We start from the raw sequence: 15,233 nt of genomic DNA, 5'->3' as shown, positions 1-15,233 counted from the left end.
GTCTGTCCTTGTTTCATTACGTCAGTCCTTGTTTTATTATCGTCTGTCCATGTTTTATTATCATCTGTCCTTGTTTAATTATCGTCTGTCCTTGTTTTATTATCATCTGTCCTTGTTTAATTATTGTCTGTCCTTGTTTAATTATCATCTGTCCTTGTTTTATTATAGTCTGTCCTTTTTTTATTATCATCTGTCCTTCCTTTATTATCATCTGTCCTTGTTTAATTATCATCTGTCCTTGTTTTATTATCGTCTGTCCTTGTTTTATTATTGTGTGTCCTTTCATCATCGTCTGGCCTTCTTTTATTATCATCTGTCCTTGTTTATCGTCTATCCTTGTTTTATTATCATCTGTCCTTGTTTTATTATCGTCTGTCCTTGTTTCATTATTGTCTGTCCTTGTTTTATTATTGTCTGTCCTTCTTTTATTATCATCTGTCCTTGTTTAATTATCATCTGTCCTTGTTTTATTATCGACTGTCCTTGTTTTATTATCATATGTCCTTTTTTATTATTGTATGCCCTTGTTTTATTATTGCCTGTCCTTGTTTTATTATCGTCTGTCCTTGTTTTATTGACATCTGTCCTTGTTTTATTATCATCTGTCCTTGTTTTATTGTCATCTGTCCTTGTTTAATTATCATCTATCCTTGTTTAATTACCATAAGTCCTTGTTTTATTATCATCTGTCCTTGTTTAATTACAGTAAATCCTTGTTTTATTATCATCTGTCCTTCTTTTATTATCATCTGTCCTTTTATTATCATCTGTCCTTGTTTAATTATCATCTGTCCTTGTTTTATTATTGTGTGTCCTTTCATCATCGTCTGTCCTTCCTTTATAATCATCTGTCCTTGTTTAATTATTGTCTATCCTTGTTTTATTATCATCTGTCCTTGTTTTATTATCATCTTTCCTTGTTTAATTACCATAAGTCCTTGTTTCATTACCATCTGTCCTTGTTTCATCATTGTCTGTCCTTCTTTTATTATCGACTGTCCTTGTTTAATTATCGTCTGTCCTTGTTTAATTACTGTATGTCCTTTTAATATCGTTTGTCCTTGTTTTATTATTATATGTCCTTGTTTTATTATCGTATGTCCTTGTTTTATTATCGTCTGTCCTTGTTTTATTATCATCTGTCCTTGTTTTATTATTGTGTGTCCTTTCATCATCGTCTGTCCTTCTTTTAAAATCATCTGTCCTTGTTTAATTATTGTCTATCCTTGTTTTATTATCATCTGTCCTTGTTTTATTATCATCTGTCCTTATTTTGTTATCATCTGTCCTTGTTTAATTACCGTGTCCTTTTAATATCATTTGTCCTTGTTTTATTATTGTCTGTCCTTGTTTTATTATCATACGTCCTTGTTTTTTTTATCATATGTCCTTTTTTATTATTGTATGTCCTTGTTTTATTATTGCCTGTCCTTGTTTTATTATAGTCTGTCCTTGTTTTATTGACATCTGTCCTTGTTTTATTATTGTCTGTCCTTGTTTTATTGTCATCTGTTCTTGTTTTATTATCATTTGTCCTTGTTTAATTACATAAGTCCTTGTTTTATTATCATCTGTCCTTGTTTAATTACCGTAAATCCTTGTTTTATTATCATCTGTCCTTGTTTTATTATCGTCTGTCCTTGTTTTATTATTGTCTGTCCTTTTATTATCATCTGTCCTTCTTTTATTATCGTCTGTCCTTGTTTAATTATCATCTGTCCTTGTTTTATTATTGTGTGTCCTTTCATCATCGTCTGTCCTTCTTTTATTATCGTCTGCCCTTGTTTTATTATCGTATGTCCTTGTTTTATTTTTGTCTGTCCTTCTTTTATTATCATCTGTCCTTGTTTAATTACCAAAAGTTCCTGTTTTATTATCATCTGTTGTTGTTTTATTATCATTTGTCCTTGTTTTATTATTATATGTCCTTGTTTTATTATCGTCTGTCCTTATTTTATTATCGTCTGTCCTCGTTTTATTATTATCTGTCCTTGTTTTGTTATCATCTGTCCTTGTTTAATTACTGTATGTCCTTTTAATATCGTTTGTCCTTGTTTTATTATTGTCTGTCCTTGTTTTATTATTGTATGTCCTTGTTTTATTATCGTCTGTCCTTGTTTTATTGACATCTGTCCTTGTTTTATTATCGTCTGTCCTTGTTTTATTATAATCGGTCCTTGTTTTATTATCATCTGTCCTTGTTTAATTACCATAAGTCCTTGTTTTATTATCATCTGTCCTTGTTTTATTATCATCTGTCCTTGTTTAATTACCGTAAATCCTTGTTTTATTATCATCTGTCCTTGTTTTATTATCATCTGTTTTTATTTTATTATCATCTGTCCTTATTTTTTTATGGTCTGTCCTTGTTTTATTATTGTATGTCCTTGTTTTATTACTGTCTGTCCTCGTTTTATTATGGTCTGTCCTTGTTTTATTATTGACTGAACTTTTATTATTTGTACTTATTTTGTTATCATCTGTCCTTGTTTAATTACCATATGTCCTTGTTTTATTATCTTCTGTCCTTGTTTTATTATCTGTTCTTGTTTTATTATCATCTGTTATTATTTTATGATCATCTGTCTTTGTTTTATTATCATCTGTTCTTGTTTTATTTTCATCTGTACTTGTTTTTTGGGTGGTAGGATGGGGGTGCTATAAATAGAACCATCATAATTATCATAATTGCAGTATGAATAAATGCAGAAAAAACAATAGCAAAAACTTGTTCAAGTCCATAATGGACATAATTTAAGCCAGTCACATTATCAGTCTTTAAAGGCATGTTCACTTTTGTCAGAAATGTGACCTGATAAAACCCAGTTTGGAGTGAAACTCTCAAATAAATGCATTGTGCTGAGGAATGAGTGCTGGTTAAACCTCTAAAGAATGGTAAGTGGTAAATGGACTGTACTTATACAGCGCCTTTCTATCTTATTTCAAGATACTCAAAGCGCTTTACACTACAATCTGTGCCTCATTTACCCATTCATACAGCACTCTACTAGATCTCTACAAAGCTAATTGAACAAATCATTATAAAGAGACTAGTCAGTGCTTTAGATCACATTCGTACACTGATGGGACACACATCAGAGGCGATGAGGGGTTCAGTGTCTTGCCCAGGGACACTTTGACATGTGACTGCTGGAGGATTCGAACCTCCAACTCTCGCATTGGAGGACGACTGCTCTAACCACTCAGCCACAGCCGCCCACAAAAAAGAAAGAAAAGAATCATAGGGAGTCAGTGATTCTGTACCGAAATTTACAAAAATTCTAAGTTGCATTATTACCAAATTCACCCACGCACTTTTTTTTTTAAATATTGAGATCAATATTGCAAATTTGTGTGTGTCAAGAGCTTTTTAAGGAAGTTGTTACCTTGAGCAGTCACACTGCAGTATATTCTCTCTCAGCCCTCTCACCTAAAAGCAAACAATGTGATAAATGTTTTTGATGTGTCTAAGTTAGGGCGAAAAGTGTTTTATGCTCTCTGTAAGAAGATTTACTTGGCTGGTAGTAGTCATAGAGGGTGATTACAGCTGGTTTGAGGTTGTGCACCAAGACCTGCTGTAAAAGCACCAAGTGGTGGTTGACTGGTATATCCTTCATAACCTGAGCAGAAAACAAAAACAGAACATGTTCAGTAATTAATTCACCTGGCATTGCATAATACTCCATACTGTCCATTGCTCTCACCCCTTCCAAGTACACCAGAACATGGCCATCCTTGTGTTCAACCCGATTCACCAGCGGAGCTCCTTTGAGCTACGAGCGGACACAATTCAGCTGTTTTAGTACCATCAGCTCACAAACAGACATGTTTCTTATACTCCTTTATTCAGGTGGAAATCACTAAAGTCACTCACGATCTTCAAAGACTGGGGCTCTGGGACGAATCCCGAAAGCAAGGCAATGTCAAGGATCAACATGTTGGAGATGCCTTCTTCTCCACTGTACCTGGAACAGAACAATAAAATGTGATGATGGGTTGTTGGTACTTTCTTATGAGCTTTTTAGTTTTGGCTAATACAGAAATAACAGTCACATTTATGTTGAAAGTCAGAGCTTCTTTATTTGTCATTCGCCACCACATGTAGTGAAACAAAATTGTGTACGCAGGGTCCCAGCTACATCCAACAATAAAATGTAAAAGAAAAACAGTAATAAGATCTAAGATATGAACTAAGAAAAAGGTTAACTAAAAATATGCTGAGCATTAATAGCATAAAAACAATCAGCCAAACAGCAGCATGAAAATGAGTCTGTGTGAGCAGCTGAGTATGAATGAACATAGCAACATTGAAACAGATCAGCAGCAACATGAAACAGATCAGCAGCAACATGATGTGATTTTTCACAGTGATTATTCTGGTTAGAGATTCATGAGTCTAACAGCCTCAGGGTAGAAGCTGTTCCTCAGTCTAGTGGTTCTACACTTAATGCTCCTTAACCTCCTTCCTGAGGGGAGCGAGGCAAAAAGTGTGTGTGCTGGGTGAGTGTGGTCCTTCATGATTCAGGTGGCCCTCTTCCTGCATCTGTTGGTGTAGATGTCTGTGATGGTGGGGAGACTGACTCCAACATCTTCTGTGCAGCCTTCACCACTCTCTGCAAAGCTTTTCTTTCTGCAGCTGTGCAGCCTCCATGCCACACGTTGATGCTGGAGCACAGGATGTTCTCCACTGCACACCTGTAGAAGGAGGTGAGGACTGAGCTTCCCAGTCCAGCTCGTCTCAGCCACCTCAGGACGTAGTGTCTCTGATGAGCTTTCTTGATCAGGCTGATGGTGTTGTTGCTCCAGCTGAGGTTGTCATTCAAGTGCACACCCAAGTACTTGTAGCTGGAGACCACTTACACTGCAGATCCTCCTATGTTCAGGTGGGGATGGTGTGTTTGTTCCTTCTGAAGTCCACAACCATCTCCTTTGTCTTCTTCACATTGATATGAAGGTTATTCTCCTTGCACCACCTCTCCAGGTGTTCCACCTCCTGCCTGTAGCTGGACTCATCGTTGTTTGTGATGCATCCCACCACCGCTGTATCATCTGCAAGCTTTACAGTGACAGCCTAGATGATAGCTGCACAGTCATACGTGAGCAGAGTGAAAAGGCGAGGGCTCAGCACACATCCCTGAGGGGAGCCAGTGCTGAGAATTAGAGAAGTTGTGGATCCTCACATGCTGTGGTCTGTTTGTTAAGAAGTCTAGGACCCAGTTGCAAATAGAGGGACTTAGTCCTAGTGTGAATAGTTTGTCCATCAAGGTTTGGGGGATCATGGTGTTGAAGGCAGACATGAAGTCCACAAAGAGCTTACGGATGTAGGAGTCCTTCTGCTCCAGGTGTGTGAAAGCAGTGTGGACCACAGAGGAGATGGCATCCTCTGTTTATCGATTATTGCGGTATGCGTACTGATGAGGGTCCTCGTTGATGTTGATGGTTGTTTTGATGTGAGTCAAGACCAGTTTTTCGAAGCATTTAGTGACTATCGAGGTGAGGGCTATTGGCCGGTAGTCATGAAGACCAGTCACTTTAGAGCTCTTTGGGACTGAGATGATGATGGTGGTTTTCAGGCAGTTGGGAACTGTTGCCAGGGTGAGTGAGGAGTTAAAGATGTCAGCCAGCACCTCGCAGAGCTGATCGGCACATTCATTCAACACTTTCCTGGGGACGTTGTCTGGGTGAGCAACTCCTCACTTCGGCTGAGGTCACGCTGAGAAGCTCTTTTTCTGGTGCTGAGATGAGTCTGGTGCTGGGTGGTCTGTTCAGGTCTTCAAAGCATGCATACATTAACTCATATGTAAATGAGTCTCGTGATATATCTTTAAGGGCTGATATCGTATGAGTCTTGACGTCAGTCATAGAGCACAGAGTATGAAGAAAAGAACATGGCTTTTTACAGGCTAGGACAGGGCTATTCAACTGGCGGCCCGTAGGCCAAATCAGGCCCATAATAATAATAATAATGATAATACTTTATTTATAAAGCCATTTAAAACAGCCACGGCTGCAACAAAGTGCTGTACATATAAAATCAAGAAAGTTTAAACACATAAAAATAAAAAAAATTGATAAAACATTAAGATCAATAAAAACAATAAAAACAGTGCAGATCAAATTCAGTGTGTGCTAAAAGCCAGGGAGTAAAAATGTGTTTTTAAAATAGTTTTAAAACTGGACAGTGAAGGGGCTTGTCTGATGGGAAGAGGGAGATCGTTCCACAGTCTTGGAGCAGCAACAGAAAAAACTCTGTCCCCTTTGAGCCTCCGTTTAGACCTCGACACCTCCAGGAGCCGCTGATCAGCTGATCCGAGGCACCGAGCAGGAGAGTACAGGTGAAACAGCTCAGAGAGGTAGGATGGAGAAATACTATTTAAACATTTAAAAACAAATAAAAGAATCTTAAAACGAACTCTAAAATGAACAAGAAGCCAGTGGAGTGAAGCCAGAGTGGGGGTGATGTGCTTCCTCTTTGGAATTCCAGTTAGAAGCTGAGCAGCAGCGTTCTGGACCAACTGGAGGCGTCTGAGGGAGGACCGGCTGACTACAAGGTAAAGAGCGTTGCAGTAATCCAGCCGAGAGGTGATGAAGGCATGGATTACTGTTTCCAGCTGCTGTTTTGTGAGGATAGGCTTTACCTTAGCCAGCTGTCTGAGGTGATAAAAACTGGTCTTGACCACCGCTCCAATCTAGGAATCTAATTTAAAATCACTGTCCATTTTAAAACCCAAGTTAGAAACTGGTCTCTTTTAATGTGGAGCCAGAGGACCAGATCAATAGGGCAAGGTTCACATGAGCCACTAGGACCAAACGCCATAACTTCTGTTTTATTTTCATTAAAATTTAAGAAGTTTAAAGACATCCAGGCTTTGATGTCTTCAAGACACAACAGAAGTGGCCTAACTGAGGGGGCATCTTTCTTTTTTTAGTGGCATGCTCCAGACTGGTACAAAAGAACGTTAAATGTTGGATCCAGGACAGTGGCCCTATACTGAGAGATTGTTTTGAACGAATAGTCTGGCAGGTTTTCAGAGAAGCTGCTGAAAATCGAGGATCGCTTGATCTGGACCAATACGCATCCTCAGTTCTGGGATACATTAGCACATGTACTGACACTGTCTCCACCATCATTCATTCATTCAACCTTTATTTAAACAGATAAGTCATGTTGAGCCTCAAATACTCATTTACAAGTGAGACCTGTTTGGACAGACAATAAAAGTGATAAACTGGACACATGTAGAAATTGGAGGTGAAAAAAATCCTATCAGACTTTTTTTTTCCTGCCTGAGAAGAAAAAAACTCTGATATTAAAAAACACCTCACACAAACGAGCACATAATGACGTAGACATTCTGCAGAGGGGGGAGGCGAGAGCAGTGAGCATGATCATAGATGCTCTCGAGGGCATTGTAAGAGTTCTGATAAAGATGTAATAATCAGTCAATGTCCTCCGGTGAGATCCATAAGCATTCTTGAGGTATGTCGAGGAATGGCCAAGAATAATGACTATGAGAATCCAAGAGTCCTGAAATAATGACTCAAAATTTATTCAGCTGGTTCCATCTGGTTATCAGTTGGAAATTCTTCAGGAAGGGGACGGTGAGGATCAGATCACATGTTCTCCAGGCGAATTCAGATAAGATGGCCTTCAATGCCAGCCAAGGGAGTCAAATTCAGATAAACACACAGCTGTTTTGGGGACAGGCAGAACTTAATGACATCTACCTTGAGTCTGTGTTGGTCCACTCGATTCCGAAATGTCCACACCGATGGAACATGACTGAGTAAAATCCTCAAGATCTGATCCATTCTTCCCAAAGCATTTGAGTCCAGGTACTCAAGACACGAACCAAGCCATCATAAAGGCAAGCAGCGTGATTGGGTCCAAAATTTGCTGCAGACAACTTCCTTGATTGTAGATAAAACCATCAACCAGCCGAATCCAAAAAGCAGGAACCAGTTATCGTAAATCCAATTAAATGTGCGTCCTTAAAATCGACAAATGGCAACAGAGACACATCATCAAATCTTAAAGTCGATGAGATATCCAGCTGCATGCATGCCAACAGGGCAAATCGGCTCGCCTAAAGCCTGTCTTCTCTTCAAAGAAATGTTGTAAATTGAGTTGAGGGACCAACTGATCAAAACAGGTCCATAATTATGGTTCGGAAGATATACAAGAGATGTTCAGAAGCAGTTTCACAGACAGACAGAGCAGCAAAGCAAAGCGGAGAGGGAGGGGAGAAGCGTCCGATCTCGGCAAGAGCAAGTGGTGAAGTGATGTCAGATATGTTAAAAGTTACCCGAACAGAAAACCTTGGCTAATTGCAGAAGTGTGCACCCTGCTGGAAGCCAGGAACACTGCCTTCAGGTCTGGAAACTCACAGGAGCTGAGAAGGACAAGGGAAGAGCTGGTTGCCGGTATTAAGAGGGCCAAGGCCACATATGCACAGAGGATCGAGGGTCAATTTACCTCACAAGACCCTCGGATCACGTTGAGGGGCATTAAGAGCATAACAGTTTATAAAGGAAGGAGCGAACAATGCCCCAAACACCAATCCCTGCTTGATGCCCTCAACAAGTTCTATGCATGCTTTGATGACCTGAATAGACCACCAAGCACCAGACTCACCTCACCACCAGATGAAGAGCATCTCAGCGTGACCTCAGTAGAAATAAGGAGTACTTTCAGGAGGATAAATCCGCACAAAGCAACCGGTCAAAACAACATCCCCGGGAAAGTGTTGAAAGAATGTGGCAATCAGCTCTGCGAGGTGCTGGCAGACATCTTTAACTCCTCACTTACCCTGGAGACAGTTCCCATCTGCTTGAAGACTGCCACAATCATCCCAGTCCCAAAGAGCTCTACAGTGACTGGTCTGAATGACTATTGGCCAGTGGCCCTCACCCTGATAGTCATTAAATGCTTCAAAAAACTGGTCATGACTCACATCAGAACAATCATCAACATCAACGAGGACCCTCACCAGTATGTATACCATGAGAACCGATCAGCAGATGATGCCATCTCCTCTGTGGTCCACACTGCGCTCAACCACCTGGAGCAGAAGGACTCCTACATCTGTATGCTTTTTGTGGACTTCATGTCTGCCTTCATCAGCATGATCCCCCAAATCCTGATGGACAAACTATTCACAATAGGACTAAGCCCCTCCATTTGCAACTGGGTACTAGACTTCTTAAAAAACAGACCACAGTCAGTGAGGATCCACAACTTCTCCTCCTCCACCATAACCCTTAGCACTGGCTCCCCTCAAGGATGTGTGTTGAGCCCTCTCCTGTTCACTCTGCTCACGTATGATTGTGCTGCTACCCATCCAGGTTGTCACATTGTAAAGTTTGCAGATGATACAGCGGTGGTGGGATGCATCACAAACAATGATGACTCCAGCTACAGGCAGGAGGTGGAACACCTGGAGAGCTGGTGCAAAGAGAATAACCTTCACATCAATGTGAAGAAGACAAAAGAGATGATTGTGGACTTCAGAAGGAACAAACACACCTATACTCCCCTGAACATAAGAGGATCTGCAGTGGAAGTGGTCTCCAGCTACAAGTACTTGGGTGTACACATGAATGACAACCTCAGCTGGAGCAACAACACTTCCAGCCTGATCAAGAAAGTCCATCAAAGACTGGGGGCTTAGCCTTAGCACTATGCTTACTCCAGACTGTCACCCAGCCGGCCTGGGATCCCGGCTGCTTGGGATCTGCTGGAGGACCGCTAACAAGACTTATTATATTAAACATACAACCTGTAAACTAAAACTTGAGTTGATTTGTTTGTCAACTGTTGGTTAAAATATACCAGATTTAGAGTCTTTTTATTAAACATCCTTCTTTAACCTTATTTCAAACCAAGTCAACTGTTTTGTTTGAAACACATAAAAAGTCAGTATATAATCTACTTAATCTAATTTTACTTTGAATTGATATTTTAAAAATAAACCTGTTTTTCATCAGTTATTTTATATTTATTGGATGATTTCAAAAAGACAGACTGACATGGTTCAAGGGTCATATTTGCTGATGTGAGCTTCAATCTGTTGCCATATCTGTAATCTCTTTTAGTAACTTACAGGGACTTGATGTCCAGAGTGAGTTTGGGTTGCCGAGAGGTGTCGTATTCTTGTTTTATCTCCACTTTCACAGTCGTGACCTCAGGAGGAGGTGGGATGTTGTAATGAAGAGAAATCTGGGAAACAAGTAATCACAAAAGATTTAATAATCATAAAACATAATCGCCAGCATCAAGGCTTTAATAAATGTACATTAATGCAGTAGTCCCTCGATACTTCAGTTCAACTTTCGCGGACTCACTCTTTTGTGTGTTTCGACACACGATTGTCAACTTTAATATTACTCACATGATTGGGATGGTACGGGATAAGACGTTAACGGGAGCAGACAGGAGTGGGAACTAACCAATAGGACAAAAAACAAAACAAAAACTTCTGACAGGCATCGCCATTTTCTAGTTTTCTTTCAATAAGCCTATACTGTAACGCAAGTTAAAAGAACTACACAGCCCAGAAGCCAGCAGTGCTTCCGGCCGCTGCTTTCTGCCGAAATTCAAAGAACAGCAAAGGAGGGATCAAATACTAGCAGAGAAACTAATGTGGTAAAAATGCAACGCAAAGTCAGAAGTAGCAATGTATCTATTGAGCTCACACAACTGACAGGAAAGTTGTAAATAATTCTGATGCTGAACTCATTCTTCAAGTTGCATCTTCACTGGTGAATACCCACGTACAATGTTGCAGTACTGTACAGTACCTATACAGGTACGTATGTTGTTAAAATTACATCGGTTTAAGAGTTTATAACATTGTTAAGAATACTGCAAGAGTGTGGGAATAATTTATAAAACCTTAAAATATATATAAATAGTACAATAAACATAATGTCCCTACTTCGCAGATTTTCACTTATCGCGGGGGTGTCTGGAATGTAACCCCCGTGATAAGTGAGGGACTACTGTATAACCGTTTTTCTTTGGTTGATCAAATATAAATGATTTTGGTTCCAAACAGGAGTGGTACTCTTTCAGGTGACGCTGTCACTGACCTGCACAGAGGCACATCCAGTGCCCTTCACCTTCAGATGGTACTTTCCTGTTGCATCCTGCAGCATCTTCTCCTGGTAGAGCAGTTTGTTGTCATGACTCACATCAAATGTCAGCTCTCCACTGGGAGACTGAACTGTCACTGTGTTTGAACCTTCTGGACTGAAAACTCGACTGGAGTAGAGGGACAGAGCCTGAAGAGCCACCACCGTGTCCTGCAACAAACAAAGTGGAATAAATTGTCAAGTTAGGTCAATATGGATTTGAGCTCAGACCCAAAACCAGTATTAGGTAATGGTGTAGGGTTGGAAAAAGTAACCTCAAAAAGTTCAATGAATGTTTTATAAAGAATTATTTGCGTGTGTTAAAGTTAAAAGGTTGAAATATTCAAATGTTTTATGTATTCAGAATAATTAATTCTCTATGTAACCCATTTTGTGATCAGAGGAGGGTTGAATGAATAGTCATTAAGTGAATTTTTATGCTTTTAATATCTACTTTTCTGTATAATTATCACTCTTAAGGGTTAAAATTGAGAATATATGTTAGAAGTGCTTTAAACATGGTTTTGTGAAATGATAGGTAATTCTTGCACTTCCAAGACTGTGTAAGGTAACCTGCTGGGAACAGCTTGAAATAGTACACAATGAATAGGCCTCGCAACAATTGTATGTGATGGGTATGTCCCCTGGCAGCACGGTGGCGCAGCTGGTAGAGCTGCTGCCTCTCAGTGAGCAGGTCCCTGGTTCAAACCTCGGTCCGGGGGCCTTTCTGGGTGGAGTTTGCATGTTCTCTCCGTGCATGCGTGGGTTTTCTCCAGGTACTCCGGTTTCCTCCCACAGACCAAAAACATGCATGTTAGGCTGATTGGTAACTCTAAATTGTCCCTAGGTGTGAGTGAGAGAGTGAATGGTTGTTTGTCTCGTTTGTCTCTATGTATCCCTGTGATGGACTTGCGACCCCTGTCACCCAAAATGGAAAAAACGAGTAAAGATGATGGATGGATGGATGGGTATGTCCCCCCCACACACATACACGTTTAAAAATATTCATTTGAACCCCCCCACATTTGCCATGAAATATTAGTTCATCCAGCACTGTTTCTATTTGTGAACGAATCCATTCCACTCGAATAAGTCAGAGTCGGAGCCAGAGTTTCTTTGTCATTTGCACATGTGGTGCATGCGGTGGAACAAAATTGTGTACACAGGGTCCCAGTTACATCAATAAAATGTAAAAGAAAAACAGTTAATAAAAGAATACGCCAACAGTAGGGATTGTGTTACCTGGTGTCGGGCTCCTTCTTGTGGTGTGTCTAAGTTCCTACTCTCCTGCTGTCTTCTTATAATTAGTTAACTCTTTGCCACCTGTTTGTCCTACACAGATCTTTCTGTCTTACCCTCGTTAGTGTCCTGTGTTTAAGTCTGAGTCCTTGTGTTCCCCATTCTCTGGGCATTATTGTTTAAATGGTGATGGTTCCTGTATTTCCTACGTGTCTCTTATCCATGTAAGTTTTACTGCCTCTTTTGTTTATTTAATACATTCTTTATTTTTCTATTCCTCTGAGTTCCCATGGTCTGCCTGCAAATGGATTTCAAGAGGAAAACACATTAAAAATCCACTCCGGGTTTTCCTGGTTTCCTACAACTCACCACACCGCATGCAGTGTTTCTGTTGCACCCTTGAAAAGAACTAAAACAATTACATAGATTTTTGCTTTCGTGCAACTTTGTTAAACAAAACCCACGGCTCTAGCGTACAGCACGTGTAGTTCTCTGCCATCAGCGTACACAACACACCATCACGGGTCATGAACTCTATTCCTATTATGCATTGCATCTCTCTTAAAGAGGCATTATTATGACAGAATTCCATGAAATTAAAAAAAAAAAGTTTTAGCACATATTTCACCATAAACTAAATGAATTGTTTTAAACCAAATATCAAATGAAATAACTGCTTGACCAACAAAATCCATATAACAATTAATTAAACATCATCACATTCCTACTTATCTTCAGGGCTCTACACCCTCCCCTACTAAAATAATAAAATGTTTGCAAAGCATTTTACACTTTAGAACTTAAAGAATGTATTATTGCCAATAACTTCTAACAACTTTCAGGTACCATTTAGTTAAGTGTTGCACTCTAAAACAATAACCAATACATCAAATGACTACAAATGCATGTTTACAGGATAAGTAAATTTAATAATGTTCCTGCTTTGGTGTATTAACTTAAATCATTGGTACATTGGTAGGCCTCCCAAGTCCATTAAGTCACATAAGCTAAATCTACCATTCCACCTTAATAAATATATCCGTATTAAACATGCTTTGAAATGTAGTATGACTTCTTACAGACTAATTTTGTGTTACCTTGTAAACACACACTTTCTTCTGTAAACACATCACTGACTTATAATATATACTTATACTATAGTTTTAATCACTAGAAATACATTTCTGCAAAATGACTTTTACCTGTAACTGAATTATTGTACCAAATGAATAATGAAACATTTTTAATTAACTTCAGCTGTAACTGGAACTTAATATGGTTCAAACAACTATCCCTATTTATTTAAATATGTGAAAATAGTTTTTCCTTACTCATCATAAGTAAAGTTAGATTTTGGTTGATGTGTTCTTGAGGAACGTCCCTCCTGCTCCACCTCCTGATCACCCTCTGACGAAGCATTAGTGTCCTCCTCAGACATTTCAAGTTCAAGTGCTTGATCTTCAATGTCCATGTCAGTATTTTGACTCGTGTCTTGGTTCTGCTTGTCTCCTTCCTCATGTCTGTCATTCAATTCATTACTGACCTCAGCAGAATCATTCTCACCCTGGAACTGGCATCGTTCTTGTACAAGTCTCCCTGTTTATGTTTCTACTGCAGGTTGGCTTGATTTGGACTGAAAGACTGGGGCATGTGGGTTGAGGCGGGTCGTCTGACTTTGACGAGGAATCCACGCAGAGTACTCATCCTCATTACAGCTGTCAGAAGCTTCCTGCATATTGTCTTTAGTTTGGCATGTTTGTCTGTTTACGTTTCTCTTTTGGTTATATTTCTCTTTTGGCTCTTCAGTGTCCAGGCCATCAACAAGAAAAGGACAGGGTAGTAAAATGCTTCTGTGAAAGATTCTTTCCCTCCCTTCACCATCTAATGGTGTCACCACATAAACTGGACTGTCTTGTCCTCTCCTTTCTTTTACAATGTGCGTTTTGTTTTCCCAGTAAGCACGTATCTTTCCAGGTCCTCCTTTTTCAGATAAGGTTTTGAATAAGTATGTGGTCTCCAGGTTGAAGTTCTGAACTCCAGGCTTTTCGGTTGTAATACTTTTGTCCTCTTTCACTTGCTTTTCTCATGTTTTCTTGTGCAATACTGTAAGCTTCCTGCATTGACCTTCGCCATTTGTCTGCATAATCTTGGTGAGACTGTGACTGCTTTTGTTCCTTTGGAAACAATAGGTCAATAGGAAGATTGGCTCTCTTCCAAATAACAGAAAGAAAGGTGAAAAGCCAGCCGATTCATGAACTGTTGAATTGTATTAATAGACTACTTTATTTAAATAGTCTTTCCAGTTAGATTTCTGTGTCTCTTCCAGTGTTTGGAGCATGCTCAGTAAAGTTCTGTTAAAACGTTCACTTGGGTTAGACTGGGGATGGTAAGGTGTCTTTCTTGAATGTTGTATCCCACTGTAACTTTGCAACTTTCTGAGTAACTCATTCTTGAATTCCTTTCCTTGATCATAATGGATCCTAGCAGGGTATCCAAATCTCAGAATAAAGTAGCCAAAGATTTTGCGTGCAGCTGTCTAGTCAGACTTGTTAGAGGTTGCATAAGCCTGCGCAAACTTAGTAAAGTGATCCACTATTACAAGAATGTACTCTGCTCCACCTTTACTTCTTTCTAGATGCAAATAATCAACTGAGATTAGTTCAAAAGGTGAGGAGGTTGTAATAGTTTGTAGTGGAGTTTTAGTCTTTTGGTTGGGTTTCTTTTGTTTCAAGCAGCGGCAGACTCTTTTAACATGATGTTCAATCTCTTCTCGCATTTTTGACCAAAATAATCTCTCTCTGGCTAATGAGATCATTCTGTCCACTCCTAAATGACCCATTTCCTCATGTAGCTGCTGATAA

At 39.5% G+C, this 15,233-nt stretch overlaps 1 protein-coding gene across 1 annotated transcript in view; it reads right to left on the bottom strand.

Moving 5' to 3' along the window:
- The window catches only part of LOC119411476 (alpha-2-macroglobulin-like protein 1), a 670,820-nt gene that overhangs the window by 6,854 nt on the left and 648,733 nt on the right, over nucleotides 1-15,233 (bottom strand). The window contains exons 26-31 of the mRNA XM_037678427.1: nucleotides 11,092-11,304; nucleotides 10,104-10,219; nucleotides 3,875-3,965; nucleotides 3,705-3,773; nucleotides 3,515-3,620; nucleotides 3,387-3,430 (exon numbers count right to left, since the gene is read on the bottom strand). Coding sequence (XP_037534355.1) covers nucleotides 3,396-3,430; nucleotides 3,515-3,620; nucleotides 3,705-3,773; nucleotides 3,875-3,965; nucleotides 10,104-10,219; nucleotides 11,092-11,304 — 630 coding nt within the window. The 3' untranslated portion in view covers nucleotides 3,387-3,395. The remainder of the gene's footprint in view (nucleotides 1-3,386; nucleotides 3,431-3,514; nucleotides 3,621-3,704; nucleotides 3,774-3,874; nucleotides 3,966-10,103; nucleotides 10,220-11,091; nucleotides 11,305-15,233) is intronic.

Source organism: Nematolebias whitei, chromosome 6 (genome assembly GCF_014905685.2).
Source record: "Nematolebias whitei isolate Nwh7 chromosome 6, NemWhi1, whole genome shotgun sequence".
NCBI classification, from domain to species: domain Eukaryota; kingdom Metazoa; phylum Chordata; class Actinopteri; order Cyprinodontiformes; family Rivulidae; genus Nematolebias; species Nematolebias whitei.
Note: the sequence above shows the minus strand (reverse complement) of the source record. Positions and strands in the feature narration are given on the sequence as shown.